General features: G+C 49.6%; 1 protein-coding gene across 5 annotated transcripts; it reads left to right on the forward strand.

The window, feature by feature from the left end:
- The first annotated feature begins 32 nt into the window (after positions 1 to 32).
- SMARCD1 (SWI/SNF related, matrix associated, actin dependent regulator of chromatin, subfamily d, member 1) lies at positions 33 to 12,890 on the forward strand. 5 transcript variants are annotated; one of them, XR_008665978.1, is made up of 15 exons: positions 33 to 289; positions 900 to 1,087; positions 1,397 to 1,439; positions 1,530 to 1,652; positions 2,119 to 2,241; positions 3,276 to 3,392; positions 4,636 to 4,737; positions 5,039 to 5,200; positions 5,295 to 5,392; positions 7,448 to 7,583; positions 9,553 to 9,675; positions 10,938 to 11,039; positions 11,166 to 11,359; positions 11,720 to 11,798; positions 12,305 to 12,890. XR_008665978.1 is itself a non-coding variant. In XM_055336992.1 (13 exons), exons 1-13 carry the CDS (start codon positions 113 to 115, stop codon positions 11,217 to 11,219), a joined length of 1,548 nt encoding a protein of 515 aa, XP_055192967.1. In that variant the 5' UTR covers positions 33 to 112; the 3' UTR covers positions 11,220 to 12,890. The 5 variants fall into 5 exon arrangements, 2 of the variants coding, with proteins under 2 accessions (XP_055192967.1, XP_055192969.1); XR_008665976.1 differs by having other exon boundaries at positions 11,166 to 11,798; XR_008665977.1 differs by having other exon boundaries at positions 11,720 to 12,890.
- Positions 12,891 to 16,011: the final 3,121 nt, after the last annotated feature.

Below are 16,011 nucleotides of genomic sequence, written 5' to 3' on the forward strand. Positions count from 1 at the left end.
CCGCGCCGGCCGGCCGGCCGGGCGGACAGGCGGGCGCGCGGGGGGCGCGCGGGGGGCGGGGGGAGTTCCGGTTCCGGTTCTTTGTGCGGCTGCAGCGGCGGCTCCGGGGAAGATGGCGGCCCGGGCGGGCTTCCAGTCTGTGGCTCCGAGCGGCGGCGCCGGAGCCTCCGGAGGGGCGGGCGCGGCCGCTGCCCTGGGTCCGGGCGGGACTCCGGGGCCTCCCGTGCGGATGGGCCCGGCGCCGGGTCAAGGGCTGTACCGCTCCCCGATGCCCGGAGCGGCCTATCCGGTGAGCGGGGCAGGAGGAGGGGCGCGCGGGCCGGGGGCGGGGCCGAGCGGGGGCCTGGCAGTGACGGGGGTGGCGGAGAAGTGGGAGGGCCTCCGGCGGGAGGCTTCGGGCCCCGAGTCGGGGTGAGGGGAGGCCGTTAGCATCCCCACCTGGCCCCGGGAGCATTGTTCCCGCTGGGGAGTCGGGGTGCGGACCCCGCGCGGATGAAGCGGGGCGAGCGGGGGGCAGGAGAGAACTGGAGGGGGCAGAGCGCTGGGCAGCCCCGGTGCCCGGAGGAGCGCGGGTGTAGGGAGCAAACGGAGGTCGGCCGCCGCGGGGAAGAGAGCTGGCGGGACTCGGGGAGGACCCCCCCCCCCCGAGTGTCGGCTACCAGAGAGGCTGGGGAGCGTTTGGGTGTCGTCGGGCCCCCTTAGCCTTGGGGCTGTAGCCCCTGGAGGGCTCAGGAAGCTCCAGTTGTTCGGGTCTCAGAGACAGAGGGGCTCCCCCCCCCACTGCGCCCCCCGCCCCCGCCGCCCCCAGCCTCGTTCATTCAGCGGACTCCGGCACCTCCCACTTGTCGGTGGGGTTAGTGGGGAAGCCATGACATCTCTGGGTCCTCTCCTCTCCGTAGAGACCAGGCATGCTGCCAGGCAGCCGAATGACACCTCAGGGACCTTCCATGGGACCCCCTGGCTATGGGGGGAACCCTTCAGTCCGACCTGGCCTGGCCCAGTCAGGGATGGACCAGTCCCGCAAGAGACCTGCACCTCAGCAGATACAGCAGGTCCAGCAGCAGGCGGTCCAAAATCGAAACCACAAGTAAGCTGACCCTGGGGTGAGGGAGGGAGGGAGGGAGGGAAGGAGGGGGGAAGCCAGCCCATGAGGACACAGGTGATGGGAGAACCTGAACCCAGAGGTGGTGACGCTGCGTCAGCAGATGGGTGCTCATTCTTCAGAATGCTTCAGAATGCATGGGTAGGGGGTGGGCGTGGGCGTGGGCAGAGTGCCTAGGATTTGAGAGGCGCTTTGCAGTCCCTTCATTTTCCTATAAATGGAGGTGCTGACCAGTCTGTCTTCATGTTCTGGCTAGTTCCATCCCAACCTGATAACAGTATTTATTCCAAACAGTGCAAAGAAAAAGAAGATGGCTGACAAAATTCTACCTCAAAGGGTGAGTCCAGGGTCTTCCTGAGGAGGTGCTGAGTTTGAAAATAGGAGCGGTCAGCTCTAGACCCCAGTGATACCTTTTTTTGTTCCTAAGATTCGTGAACTGGTACCAGAATCCCAGGCCTATATGGATCTCTTGGCTTTTGAAAGGAAGCTGGACCAGACTATCATGAGGAAACGGCTAGATATCCAGGAGGCCTTGAAACGTCCCATTAAGGTAATGCAGGAGAGTGCTAGGCAGAGAGCCAAAGGAGAGGACTCGGGAACCTTCAGTAGGCTTAGGATGAGAAATCAAAGGCACAGCACAGCTCTCCTTGGCATTTAAATTACGTCTCCCTTCCGCCTACGAACCTAGGAACTGAGAATTACATTAGAATCCAACAGCCAGCGGGGAGGGGCCTTTGCTGTCTCTTGCACCAGAAATCTGCCCTGTCCCTGTTGTGGCCATAACTGTTCTGGCACCTTGGGAACCCGGCATCTTGCATGACTCTTTTGGCATCCTACTGTATGTACTTGCACTCGGGCCAGTATTCTTCTAGATGGAATCTCTGTCCACCCACCCCAGGGACTGGATAGATAGTAAGCCAGTCTGTTAGGAGTAATTTGTGGGTTTGGGGGAGATTCTTGTCTTCAGTATCAAACCACTGAAGCCCCATCATCAATCCTGTTTCTGCCTTCCTCAGCAAAAACGGAAGCTGCGAATTTTCATTTCTAACACTTTCAACCCGGCTAAGTCAGATGCCGAGGATGGGGAAGGGACGGTGGCTTCCTGGGAGCTTCGGGTAGAAGGACGGCTCCTGGAGGATGTGAGTTCAAAGCCCACTGTGGTTGCCGTCTAGGGTGGGAGCTGCTGGGAGCAAGCGGTGTTGTCTTGTTGGCAGGAATCCTGACTGGTGCTCACAGCTCCTGTTGAGAACAGCAGGGAGAGGATCACTGTGTTCCCTGCACTAAAAGACAATGGTTCTTTGTGTCTCGCTCCCACAGCCTGGCCCTCGCTGTGGTATCATATCGAGAACCTTATTGTTCCAGGACTTGATTTGTTGTTTACCTTCCTCCTGATGGTGCTGGCCATTGGACTTAGCATCTGCAGGTTATTCAGTTTTTGGTTTTTGTTTCTTTAAAATCAAGTGAGTTTGCACTTAGCACTTGAAGACCTACTTTTCTCTCTGAGTCCTGGAGGTCCTCGATTCCCACTGTAGTATCTCCACCTTCGCAACTTTCGTTGGAGACTTCTCACAGTGGCAGTGGGATAGTTTTCTTTGCTTCATGGGGAACATCAGCTGACAGGTGGCAGCCCCCAAAACTTCCTACCCCAGAAGTTCACCTTTCATTCCCTTACATTCTCTATTTTTAGCTTTTCATAAGCAAGCTAATTTGGATGCATTTTTGCAGGAGAACTGGGGCTCTGTGTCAGAGCTTCTCTATATAGGTCCAGTCCATCTGCTGGTGGTGTCATTCCATCCAAATAAAGCTGTTTTTGTTCTGGCTGCTTATTGCCTGTGATTCATTTCCCCTCTAGAGTCAGATTTTTCTCTGTTCAGACTCGCTTTGTTACAGGCAGCAGTTTGGCTTAACTTGCCTCATTTCCCTAAGGGAAATGAGGTGGGTAAATCAGTGACCCTGTACGTGTTATTGGCTGCTTCTTCAGGGTTCTGTGGCTACCTTGATTGGTTTAATACCCATAGACACCTATCTTATCATCTCCTGAGAGAGATTCTGCAGACATTTTTGAGGGTTTTTTTTTCCCCCATTGCTATTGTGGGTTCCTTTTTAATGAGACTTTATCTTTAGAAATTCCTTCTGGTCTTTTCTAATGTGACCTTTCCTCTCTCTCCTCTAGTCAGCCTTGTCCAAATATGATGCCACCAAACAAAAGAGGAAATTCTCTTCCTTTTTTAAGTCCTTGGTGATCGAACTGGACAAAGACCTGTATGGGCCAGACAACCATCTGGTAGAAGTGAGTAGTTCCGTCCTGTAGGCTTTGACTCCATGACTGGAGGATGGTGGACTTGGGAGCCAAACTTTAATGCTTAGGGAGAGGGGGAGGTATAAAGGGTTCCCCCTGGATGCAGTACTACTGTTGCAGTTTGCACGTTGACCTCCAGGTGGCACTAGCTGTCTAGTTCTGCTACTGTTTGAACCCAAGAGCTCTTGGAGTCTGACTTGCCCCACCTTTTTAATGTTATTTTCCTGGTTGCTGCCCTAAGGGAAATTCTGATGGAGGCCTCTTATACATTCCAGGTCATCTCTGCATCTTACTTATTAATAATGGTGAGATGTAGTTACCCACACCCTCCTCATACTTTTTCCTGATAGCAGGTGCTGTAATGGGGTGGGGGGGTTAACTAATAGGTTTCTTTCTGGTCCTTACAAAGTTACCTCTATAGATAGATCTGGGACTTCCTTTTGGTTCCTGTTCTGTGTAGATTCACATCCCACATCATCAGAAATCCTTTGTTGTAAAGCCTGGTTACACAGTGTTCTTTGGGGTACAGTCAAAACAGAATGAGACAGTCCAGCTCTCTGAGTGAACTTAACCTGCTCCTTTCTTTGCCAGTGTAGCCGCAATCCCTTAACCTCAACTACTAAGAGACATGGGAAGGTCTTTACCATCTAATAAGGGAAGTAAGTCATAGAATCAATAGAAATTTATAAATATATTTAATTTGATCTTATAGCAGTAGAGTATAGTGGCTAAGAACTTGGGCTTAGAATCAGACACGCCAGAGCTCACAAGTCACAGCGCCACCACTTAGTGCCACCACTTAGTAGTTGTTTGACCTTTGGCAAGTTATTCCACTCTTCTAAGCATTAGCTTGCTCACCTATAAAATAGGTTTAATTGTGTCTTAATGTGGATGTTGTGGGAATTAGATAAGATGATCCCAGCAAAATGTCTTAGAATACTCTTGAACATAGTAAGTATTCAAGAAACGATAGCCACATTATTTTACTGTGCACATATGTGTTATCCATTTAGGCTAATTTAAATGTGATTCTAAACAGAATCAAAGGTTAAATCTGTTTATGTACAGACAGTAATCCCAGAGCTTTATGTGATGTTTAGAAATGTCTCATCCTATTGCTCTTTTCCAATAGCCTCAGTAATCAAAGTTGAATATTCAGTCATTACAGACGCTCTTCCCTCCCACCCCAGCTCTTCCTCTGGGAGAGCACCCCCTGACATCTTCCTCTCTGTAGTGGCACAGGACCGCCACTACCCAGGAGACGGATGGCTTCCAGGTGAAACGGCCAGGAGATGTGAATGTACGGTGTACTGTCCTCCTGATGCTAGACTACCAGGTATTCTGTGGTGATGTCTGGGGACCCTGCTGCTTTCACAGCCATCTCCCATCAGCAGCCTTCCGGATAATTTAAAGGTTTATGTCTAGTTGTGGGTAGTTTGTCACCATATGATAAACTCCCCAAAAAGAAGGAAAGGGTCTTAATCATCTCTGAGTTTCTTCTAGTGTTTTTTGGCCCTAGAGAAAACACTATGTTAATGCTTGTTGAATGGCTTGAATGCATGGCCACGCTAAAGCACCCCAAAATACATTAGACCTAGCTCCCTAGCTTCATCCCTCTATTCTTTGGTTCTCTGCAGCCTCCCCAGTTTAAATTAGACCCTCGTCTGGCTCGGCTCCTGGGCATCCACACCCAGACCCGTCCAGTGATCATCCAAGCACTGTGGCAATATATTAAGACACATAAGCTCCAGGACCCTCATGAGCGGGAGTTTGTCATCTGTGACAAGTACCTCCAGCAGGTAAGAAAAGGGCCCATTCTTTTGCCAGAGTCCAGTGGAGCTCTAGTTGTGCTCATAATGCCAACTTCTTAGCTACGTTTCCTCTTTCACACAGATCTTTGAGTCTCAACGTATGAAGTTTTCAGAGATCCCTCAGCGGCTCCATGCCTTGCTTATGCCACCAGAGCCCATCATCATTAATCATGTCATCAGGTGAGCATGTATAGGAGAGGCAGCAGTGTGATGGAGTGGGCTGGTACCAACTTTGACAATCCAGTTGTCAAATTTCCAGGAAGCAGGTTGTCAAATAGCAATTATTTAAATTATTCAAATCTATAGTTTAGTTAAAAAGAGGCTAACCTATACCCAAAAAACTCATTACTTCTTGATTATTTTATTGGATCTTACTGGTATTTATATTTTTGAGGTTTCTTTTTTTTCTTTTTTTTTTTAAGATTTTATTTATTCATGAGAGACACACAGAGAGAGGCAGAGACACAGGCAGAGAGAGAAGCAGGCTCCATGCAGGGAGCCTGATGTGGAACTCAATCCCGGGACTCCGGGATCACGCCCTGAGCCAAAGACAGACGCTCAACCACTGAGCCAGCCAGGCGTCCCAGGTTTTGAGGTTTCTTATGTCTTTTGTGTTTGTATAGTGGAAATATTAGCCCATTTCCCCTGCTATCCAAAAGTAGAGTGTTCCTATGAAAGCTTTTCTAAGCTGAAATGGCATAAAGCAAGAAAACAGGAATGGCTGAGTTTCTCAGTTAAGTGTCTGCCTTTGGCTTAGGTCATGATCTCAGGGTCCTGGGATCGAGCCCCACATCACACTCTGCTCAGCGAGGAGTCAGTTTCTCCCTCTCCCTCTGTGCTCTCTCGTGCACGCTCTCTCAAATAAATAAATAAAAACTTAAAAAAAAAAGGCAAAGTGATTACCATTAATTTAAATGGAAAAAAATTTTAATGTCTCAGACGCCCAAAATGACCTCTTTTGCACAAGATAAACAGAAATAAAGTCCACATGCTCACAGACACAGATCAAAGCTGTGGTGGCTTGCTGCTGAGATGCTGACTCTAGATCTCCCAGAGAGGGAGCTTGGGGGCACCACTTGCTGTTTGGGGTGCGCACTGCCTCTGTGATACTGCTGCAGCACAAATCCTGAATGCTAGTGTTACTTCTTGCCGGTTCTCATAGACCTGAAAATCCTTGGAAAAACTAATGTAAGTCTTTCGGAAAAGCAAAGCAGCATAATGTGAACTTTAAAGAAGCAGGGGGGAAAATAAAGAAAGAAGCAGGGGATACTAGTGTTAGGATGTGTTACTGCACATTTCATCCCAGCTCCTTGATCAGTAAAACAACTTTGGCAGCTTGAAATCAACCAGGTTGGGAATATCTAAACCACAGAAATCCACAAATGCTGCAAATTGGCTTTTTTTCCCTCCTATTTTGGAGAATTGGTTGCTAGACATTTACCAGCTCATTGTGGATGGGCTACCATCTCCTCTGTGGTTGATAAAACATTCTAACCTGAGACTCAACAATTCCATTACCTTTCCCACTTTTTTGTTCAGAAGATGTCCTTCAAGATTTAGTTGGGACACTCCATCCCACTAGATATAGGGTGAGGGAATGCCTTTCCTCCTCCTCAGAGCAGCAGGTGGCTTGCCTGTAGTCTCTGTGCCGCCTTTCCCTTACTCCGTGTTAATTCTGATAAAGGCTTTCCTTTCTTTATATCCTGAACTGTCACTCAGCCAATAGTAACTCCTACAATTTATATGTTGGATCATTAGAAGCTGATCTCTCTTGTATTCTTGTGCTAAAGTTAAGCCACTTTTTTACTCTATTTTGTGTGGTGTGTGTTTTTTTTGAATTTATTTTCAGGGTCAATTTTGTGTAATAGGGAGAAAGATATATAAGATACTACAGTAGTAGTTTTTTTGGGGGCGGGAGAAACTTCCTTTTCACTGAATATCTTTTGTACCATTTGAATTTTTACCATTGATTTTTTTTAAAAAAAACAACAGCTTTATTGGGGTTTATATACAATAGGTCATACACTCTTGAAGTATAGTTTGAGACTGTCAAACATGACACCATGTAGCTACCATCACAAGGAAGGTATGGGAAATTTCAGTTACGTGCGAAAGTTCTCTTATGTGTTTTTGCTCTCAACCCTTTACCCTCATTCTCAGGCCTTCTTCTGGACCTTGTGTAAATTGGTCTTAAGGGACAAGCCCTTTACTAGTCCCCTTTGGTTTCCTCCCCAGTGTTGACCCAAATGATCAGAAAAAGACTGCTTGTTATGACATCGATGTGGAAGTGGATGATACTTTGAAGACTCAGATGAATTCTTTCCTGCTATCTACCGCCAGCCAGCAGGAGATTGCTACTCTAGACAACAAGGTAGGGGGCCCCAGTCCTGGGTACATTGGGTGCCACCAGCCCTCTGCCACAGCTCCTAGGCTGTCTTTTGATTCTTAGCACTCATTCAGAATGTATTAACACCTAATCTATGCCAGGCACTGTGCTTGGTGCCAGTTGGAGCTGGATGTTATGATTCTGCTATAGCTTTTAATAGCTTTGAGCCTGTTTCTGAACTATGAAATAGACACTATCTTTTTTTTTTTTAAGATTTTATTTATTCATGAGAGACACAGAGAGGGAGAGAGAGAGGCACAGGCACAGGCAGAGGGAGAAGCAGGCTCCATGCAGGGAGCCTGACGTGGGACTTGATCCCGGGTCTCTAGGATCAGGCCCTGGGCTGAAGGCGGCGCTAAACCGCTGAGCCACCCAGGCTGCCCGACAGTATCATTTTTTTTTATAAGATTGTTATGAGGATTAAATGAGACAATGTACATAAAGACAACACAGTGTTTGGCAAGTGAAAACAAATGGTAACTGCTGCTACTGTTATTTTCCTCGATAGACATTGTCCATAAAGGTAAAGCTAGAAAGCATTCTGAGGAACACAAAGGAGCACAGGGACGCTTTCCTGGATCAGTTGATACCCCAACTAAATCTTGAAGGACAAAGTGAGAGTTAATGAAGGGGGAGAAAGGATAGTGCCTAGGGGTGTGGGAGGCAGAGGACATTCAGAAAGAGGGAACAGGGTAGGTAAAGGTCCCAAAATGAGAGAGTGAGCCTGGCATGTTCAAGAAATACAAGCTGTTTAGTGTGCTAGATATATCTTAGGGTGCTAGGAATGGGAAGTTTGGGGGAAGGAAACTGGATAGGGAAGCAGGAGTCTAATTCTAAAGAAGCTTTAGAAGGGAAACTGGTTTATTTATACTTTGTCCCAAAGACTGGAGGCAGCGATGCTCTTTGCATTTAGAATGACCGCTGGCAGGAAGGCAGAGAGCAAGTTGTAAGAGAGGCAGATCTGGAGACAGGAAGGCCACTGAGGAGTCCAGTGCAGTAACGCCTGTGACATGGTTTGGAGGGCCTGAACTTGGGGTACTGACAATAAGGATGAAAAGAAGTGGACAGATCTCAGAGGTGTCAAGATTTAGACCTGCAGAGATTCGGATACTCTTCAGATGGGGTCAGTGGAGTGTGGCTTGAGGGAGGAGAAGGCATCATGACTCCCAGGGTTTTAATTTGGATGCATAGTAGTGTTCATTCAGATTGGCAGCTGGAGAACAGAAGTGAATATTGGGGGAAAGGTAGTGAATTTTGTTTCAGAGTTTCATGTGCCTTGGATTATCAAGCAGCTAGAGTGGTTGGAGTTTAGAAAGTGGACTCTGGTCTGCAAACTGAGGACTCGTGAACCCATCAGTGGTAATGGAAGATGTGCCAGTGAAGGAAGTTGCCAGGAAGAGTGTGGATGATGAGAGAAGGGCAGGGACAAACCCCCCTGGACCATGGCTTTTGAGACAGCTGCCTGTACCACCGCTCCTACCTCAGAATGTTTTTGCACTTATTTGTCCTGTGGATTAAGTATTCACCATGTGGCTTCACCTGTAGTGGACATTGTAGGGATCAGAAGGAAAACTTCCCTCCCGTGGGGCGTGTGACACAGTGCACACAGCTGCTGAAAGAATGCCGTGTGCTGGAGCAGTTCAGGCTCTGGGCAGCACTCTGGGCCTAGGTTGGGAGTGGTCGGCACATGGAAATGCAGACACCATCTGCCATTTATTTTATTTTTATTTTTAAAGATTTTATTTATTCATGAGAGACACAGAGAGAGAGAGGCAGAGACATAGGCAGAGGGAGAAGCAGGCTCTGTGCAGGGAGCCTGATGTGGGACTCCAGGATCACGCTCTGAGCTGAAGGTGGCGCTAAACCGCTGAGCCACCCGGGCTGCCCCCGTCTGCCATTTAATGTCGCATTTCCCAGTTTGAAATGTTATTAAGCTTCCTTCTTTTCCTTTCAGATCCATGAGACAATAGAAACTATCAATCAGCTGAAGACCCAGCGGGAGTTCATGCTGAGCTTTGCCCGAGACCCTCAGGGTTTCATCAATGATTGGCTTCAGTCCCAGTGCCGGGACCTCAAGGTAAAGAACCCAGGAAAGGTACGAAGGGACTTAGGTCAGTGAGGCACACATCTGCTTTATTTCTGTAGCATCTGGTAGAAGAGCCAGAGGGGAGGTGAAGGACCAGATTTTCTTTAGCATGTTCTCAGGTCCGTTTTACAACCAAGTAGGGAAATGGAGGTGGCACCATCGAGTGTTCATCTAGTACGTACTATGAGGTGTCACCGGTGTACCGTATCGGAGGGGATGCAGAGTGGAAAACTGGATCTCTGCTTTCAAAGCAGCTTGCGTTCTGTTTGGAGAAACTAGGCTCGTAGGATTTATTTATTTATTTATTTATTCATTCATTCATTTATTCATTTACTTAAAATGTGAAGATCTAATTGGTTTTATTCAATGATTCATGAACTGGGCAGCATCCCTTCTAGTAAATAGGCATTCTGAGGACTTGCACAGAATGGAAGGTTTTGATAGCAAGGAGGTTACTAGCAAAAAATAAAGGATTGTTTCAGACTAGGTTATTTTCTTTTAGAGGGAAGGGAACTGACTGATACAATTTAAAAAGTTGTAAAGCATGTAAGACATTATCGGAACTCACCACTACCAAAGACATAATTCAAAGAAGGAGATGGGTGAGGCTGGAATAGCCGGGGAACGCTCCATGGCAAATTTCGGATTTGCGGTATTCCTCAGAGAGGAGAGCACCATAAGCTCAGGCAAGGAGGTGGGAGTGAGTACCGAAAGAGTGAAACGTGCCCTCAGTTTTCTCCCAGAAGAGAGCAATGACTCGTTCATAGCAGGGGGTGACTTTGGTCGTTGTGTTAGTAGTTTGCGAGGGCTGCCGTAGTCAAGTACCAGGAACTGAGTGCCTTAAACAAGAGAAATTTATTTTTATCTGGAGGCTGGAAGTCTGAAGTCAGGGTGTTGGGAGGGAGAATGTGTTTCCAGGCCCCTCTCCCAGCTTGCGATAGCCTCAGTCATTCCTTGGTTTGCAGATGGTGTTCTCCAGGTGTCTTCACATCATCTTCCCTCTGTGCATATCTGTCTCTGTGTCCAAGTTCCCCCTTTTTATAAGGACACCAGTCATGTTGGATTAGGCCCACCCTAATGACCTCATCTTAACTTGATCATCTGCAGAGACCCTATTTCCAAATAAGGTCACATTCACAGGTACTGGGGGTTAGGATTTTGTCGTCTTTTGGGGGGATACAGTTCATCCATAACAGGTATGAAGGAGGGAAACAAGTCCTTCTCCTCTTTCTCCCCCCTTCCCTGTCCCCCAGACCATGACCGATGTGGTGGGTAACCCAGAGGAAGAACGCCGAGCTGAGTTTTACTTCCAGCCTTGGGCTCAGGAGGCCGTGTGCCGATACTTCTACTCCAAGGTGGGTGCCTGGGTGTGGGAAATAGACAAAAAGGCAGGGGTCTGAACCCCTGATGGATGTCAGTAATATGAGGTGCCAGCTTCTGGCTTGTCTCATCTTCTGCTTCCTCCACTGTTTTCTCTCTAGGTGCAGCAGAGACGACAAGAATTAGAGCAAGCCCTGGGAATCCGAAATACATAGGGCCTCTCCCACAGTGCTGAGCTGGCTCCATCGATTCTTATTTGGGCCCTGTGCTACCTGCCTCATAGCACCTGCCTTGGCCTTGCTTGGGGCCTTCCAGGGGATGCTGTTGGTTCAAGGACAACATCAGAAAGAAGAGGGTCTCACATTTCTGTCTCATAAGACACCTGTCACCCTCTTCTCCCACCCCATCCCTTCCTGTCCCCCAGCTTCCCTTTGCCCCACAAAGTTCCCATGTGCCTCTACCCTCCCCTGGTCTACATAGGACCTCTAGGTAGCGTTAGAGAGAGAACCTGTAGTGGTAATCAGTGCATTGAATGGATTGGGCCTAAGGCCAGGTGGTCTTCAAGGGGACCGGCTACACTGATCCTGCCCTTCAGAGACCCAGGAGTTGGGAGCTTTAGCCCCTTCTCTGAGACTCAGGCCTGGGGGCACTCTATAAGCTAGTTGATCTTGGCTCTCTGGATAACAGAATCCAATTTCCTTCCTTCCCTCCACAGGTTTGGAGCACACTCTCCCTTTACTTCTTGCCCTCTAGCACTAAAGGAACCCCGGTTCTTGGGCCCCACTGAGCCCCAGGTCAGTCTGCAGCCCTCTGGATTGGCCTGCTGTCTCAGTGCTTCTCTTACTCCCTCGTAGGGGGTCCACATCAGTATTGGAGTTTGTTCTTTAACTGTTGCTCCCTCCCAGCACACTCCCTGTAGCTGCTCTTTTTAGGCTCCCCTGCTATCTATCTGTCCTAACGCAGGGCATTTGGGTGGGGGAATCTTGCCTTTCCCTGTCAGAGCCCCAGGGGTCTAACCTGGGGTATTGTCATTGCCAGCAGAGGCTATTCCTTCCTGCTGTTGCTTGGAGGTGTGACTCATTTATTCACTCCACCCTGCCCCTCCCACCCCCACCCCTTCATGGAGAAACAGGCCTGAAATCAAACGGGTATAAGCCCTGGGCCATCCCTGTCTTCCTGTCCCTTGTCTGCCCAGTTGACACCCACTGGTGACTTCTAGGGCACTGAGGAGTGAAAGCGCCTAGGGCTGGCGAATAGCTCTGAGTTGGGTTTGTGACTCTTCCCTCTCCCTGCCTCACAGGATTGTGACTCCCCAGCCCCTGCCCTCAAAGCTTCAGACCCCTCAGGTAGCAGCAGGACCTTGTGATCTTGGCCCCTTGGAACTGAGATGGTTTTGCATCTTTCCAGGAGAGCCTCAGATTCTTCTTCCAGGTTGTATCACCCCAAGTTAGCATACCCCAGGCTCGCAGACTCAACATAGCAGGGTGGGAGACAGCTGGGCACAGAGGGGGACTCCGTTCAGCCTGGGCTCTAAACCCACAGAACTGACAAAGCCCCTGCTTCCCCACCCCCTCCTCAGGCTCCTGCGAGCACATCCTCCAGCCCCATAACCCTGCCTGTTCCACACCGGGGACAGAATTTTCTCTCCATCTTCCCCTTCTGACCATTGTCCCATCCCTCCCTTAAGAGGTTCTCCCCACAGACACTGGACAACCTCTGTCCTTGGGGCTGGAACCAGGAGAAGGAAGTTCAGCACTCCTACATAGTGTCCCTGTTGAAGATAACTTTTTATTAACTGAATTATTATGTTTTTTTCATGGACCAAAATTTTTTTTGTACTGTCCCCTTATCGATGTCACCCAGTTTTAATAAAAGAATCTTCTGAAGGATGGGTCCCCCTACCTACTGAGGGAGAGCTTTTCCCCGAGCTCTTTCTCCAATACCATTAGCCACACTCATGGTGTTTGTTCATTTTATTTAACAAATATTGACTGAGCACCTGCTGTGTGCCAGCTGCGGTACTAGGCACTAGGGATACGGTGGAAAACGAGGTTTCTGCGCTGTGGACCTCAGGTTCTCCAGAGCTTGCTCTGTCAGCCCGCTGGTCTGAGCAGGCTGGGTACTGGTTCGGATCATTGGGCTTCCTCCGTGGATCTGAGAGTCCCGCCCCGGGCTCTGGTTAGGGAGGTACTACCAAGGCCGGGCCACTACCATCTTATCTTCTCCCCATGGCGTGCGCAGGCGCCGTAGGCTTGCCGATCCTGAGCCACCTTGGGGGCAGGTCCTCTTGGGCCCCTATCTAGCCAGGTCCTAGCTGAAGACCTCTGTGTGCCTCTGCCTGCCGTTCCCTTAAGGTTCCACTCTCAGGGCCCTGAGTGAGATTTCAGTTCTTCCGAGCAGCATGGGAGGGCTGTGCTGTCCTCCCAGTACAGCCTGGCGCCCCTCGGCAGGGCTGGGAAGACAGCTCAGGATTGAGCTCCCCTTAGCACAAGCGGGACATTCTGCAGTCGCCATCCTAATATGCTTGCCTCTCGCCTGGTGGCTCCTACTTGCCTCCTTGGCACCACTATCTAGCTTAGTTCTGCCCAAGAAGGGGGTTTAGAATGTAGGATGAGTGCGGCCACATTCCCAAGTTGTGAAAAAAAATTATCCTTTGTCTTCGTGAATGGGAACGCCCAAGTGCTGCCTGCATGCGGTCAGACCCGCCAAGGTTGCAGCTTGTTCCCAGTTTGGAACTTGGGGGTTTATCTGACTTAGGATGGGAAAACAACGTGTGGGGTGATAACTTGGAGTGGAAAAAATTGATGTCAGGGACATTGAAATGGCATCTGTTTTCACCCAGGCTAATTACATGTGTAATGAATGGCTGATGAACCATTATTAATTTCAAGCAAATAATCTACAGTTCGCTCTTGGGAAAAGAGCTCTAGTGGTAGAGATAACTTCCTGTGACGAGCCCGTTCTGAATCTGCACACTCTATTCCTATATAAATGCACAAATTCTTTGTCTCCATACTACTGACAATAATTTTGAGGGCCAAACAGGAGATGGGAGAATTTAGGCAAACATAAGGGGGTTATTTTATGCATAAACCTCCATTCTCTGGGGTTCCCACCACGTGCACCGGGGACAGAAGCATTCTTTCTCTTCCATCACCCATAATCAGTGTTCCCAGCTGGCACTTGGCACTGGTGCCTTTTGTCTCCGTGCCAGTGCGATGATGAGCGATCCGTGGGAGGCCGCCTTTGTAGCAGGTGCGGTTTCACTCCTCAGGGAAACCATCAGCTACCATCTTCACGTATGTTCCCGTGTGGGAACTCCTCGGCCCTGAGAGAGGATACGATGGGCTCCTCCGGGCCAGTCCCTGGAACTTAGAAAAACCTCTTCTCCACAGTCCTGCCCTCAGACCCACTTAGCCTTGCTCAGCGGTTGCACACAGACTCCCCCCTGGCCTAGTGCTCGTGGCTGTCGCCTGCAGGCAGTGGCCCGGAGGGCTGGAAACACCCACTCAGCAGTCTGCCAAGCCAGGAGGTCAGCACGTGAGCAGACAGTGGTGTCTGCCCTCTAGGCCAAGGTGCACAGACAGCTGCAGTGCTAGGGGCATTTGCCCCACTCCAGATCAGCCTAGAAACCAGAGCTGCTGCTCTCCTTTGTCAAACAGATGGCTGTGGGTGATACGGAGTCCGGGGCTGCTCGATGTGTTCTTTCCAATCTCTGTGTCCCAAATCACACCCCTCACTTACTCTCAGTTACAGGATCTGAGACCACAAAGCTCAGCAGAAGTTACAGCTGCCCCAGGTCCTGCCTCCCTTTCCCTTTTGGGCTTGCAAACTAGTCACCACCCTGAGGAAGCCCCTAGTGTGGTAGCTGGGAAACCCGAGAAAGGATTGAGGGAAGCTCAAAGCCCCTCAAGGACAGGGAATCCTTTAGTCACTGTCTTTCCTCTCCTGTCCTTTTCTTCCTTAAGCCCAGAGTCTGCAAGAGCAATGTAAGCCACTGGCATCAGAGCTTTTAATTCTGACCTTTCCCACCTTCTCTTCGTAGAAGACAATCAGGTGAGGATCCCTGGAGGTGAGGAGAGAGGCCCAAGGGTGAGTCCCTGAGATGACCTTGTCTCTCTGGGCTCCTGGAGTCTCTTCTTATTTTTTTTTAATTTTTTATTTATTTATGATAGTCACAGAGAGAGAGAGAGAGAGAGAGAGAGGCAGAGACACAGGCAGAGGGAGAAGCAGGCTCCATGCACCGGGAGCCCGACGTGGGATTCGATCCCGGGTTGGAGTCTCTTCTTACTCTTGGGCTAGGATACCCCCAAAGCAGACCCTTACCTCTTATGTGGTCTTATTTTTTTTTTTAAGATTTTATTATTTATTCATGAGAGACCGAGAGAGTGGCAGGCTCCCCACAGGGGCAACCCCAGGACTCTGGGATCACGCCCTGGGCCAAAGGCTGACGCTCCACCACTGAGCCACCCAGGCGTCCTTCCTATGTGGTCTTATCTTTAAAGGTGAGCACACATCTACCCACCTCACTCACACACAGCCGGCAGTAGAGCTAGTGTAGGGCCAGTGACATGTAGTTTTTGTCACTGCTAGAGGACAAACCTGCAGAGTAGATTTTGGGGTCCTAAGAGGCTACGTGGGGTGATTCCTACCTTGGAAGAGAAAGCACTCCTGTATCTGCTAATAGGACTGAAAACAATCTATTCTGGTGCTGGGGGACAGCAGGGAATAAGGCGGGGCCAGTGGGGCCAGTCACTTGCTCCTCATCTGAGCTATTTCTTGGCAGATCTCAAAATGAGACCACTACAGGGAGGGAGGGCTAGGGCCAGGGGAAGAAGCTCACTAGCACCATCAGCTGGCAAACCTAAACGGAAGAGGGGCCTGGCCCCTGGCCCATTCCTCTTCCCCACCTGTCTCTACCCTTTTCTCCCCTTTCCCTGGCTTTGCCAGAGTCCCTGTCTATCAGGGCACCCGCCTCCCCACCCGCCCCTGGAGGGCGGGACTTGG

This window comes from Nyctereutes procyonoides, unplaced genomic scaffold (assembly GCF_905146905.1).
Source record: "Nyctereutes procyonoides isolate TBG_1078 unplaced genomic scaffold, NYPRO_anot_genome, whole genome shotgun sequence".
NCBI classification, from domain to species: domain Eukaryota; kingdom Metazoa; phylum Chordata; class Mammalia; order Carnivora; family Canidae; genus Nyctereutes; species Nyctereutes procyonoides.

Excerpts from the sequence above, each read along its gene's own strand:
- SMARCD1 (XM_055336992.1), top strand. The coding sequence starts at position 113 with ATGGCGGCCCGGGCGGGCTTCCAGTCTGTGGCTCCGAGCGGCGGCGCC. Across the intron at positions 4,738-5,038 it reads TCCTGATGCTAGACTACCAG|CCTCCCCAGTTTAAATTAGA; the intron begins GTATTCTGTGGT and ends GGTTCTCTGCAG. Across the intron at positions 11,040-11,165 it reads GCCGATACTTCTACTCCAAG|GTGCAGCAGAGACGACAAGA; the intron begins GTGGGTGCCTGG and ends TTTTCTCTCTAG.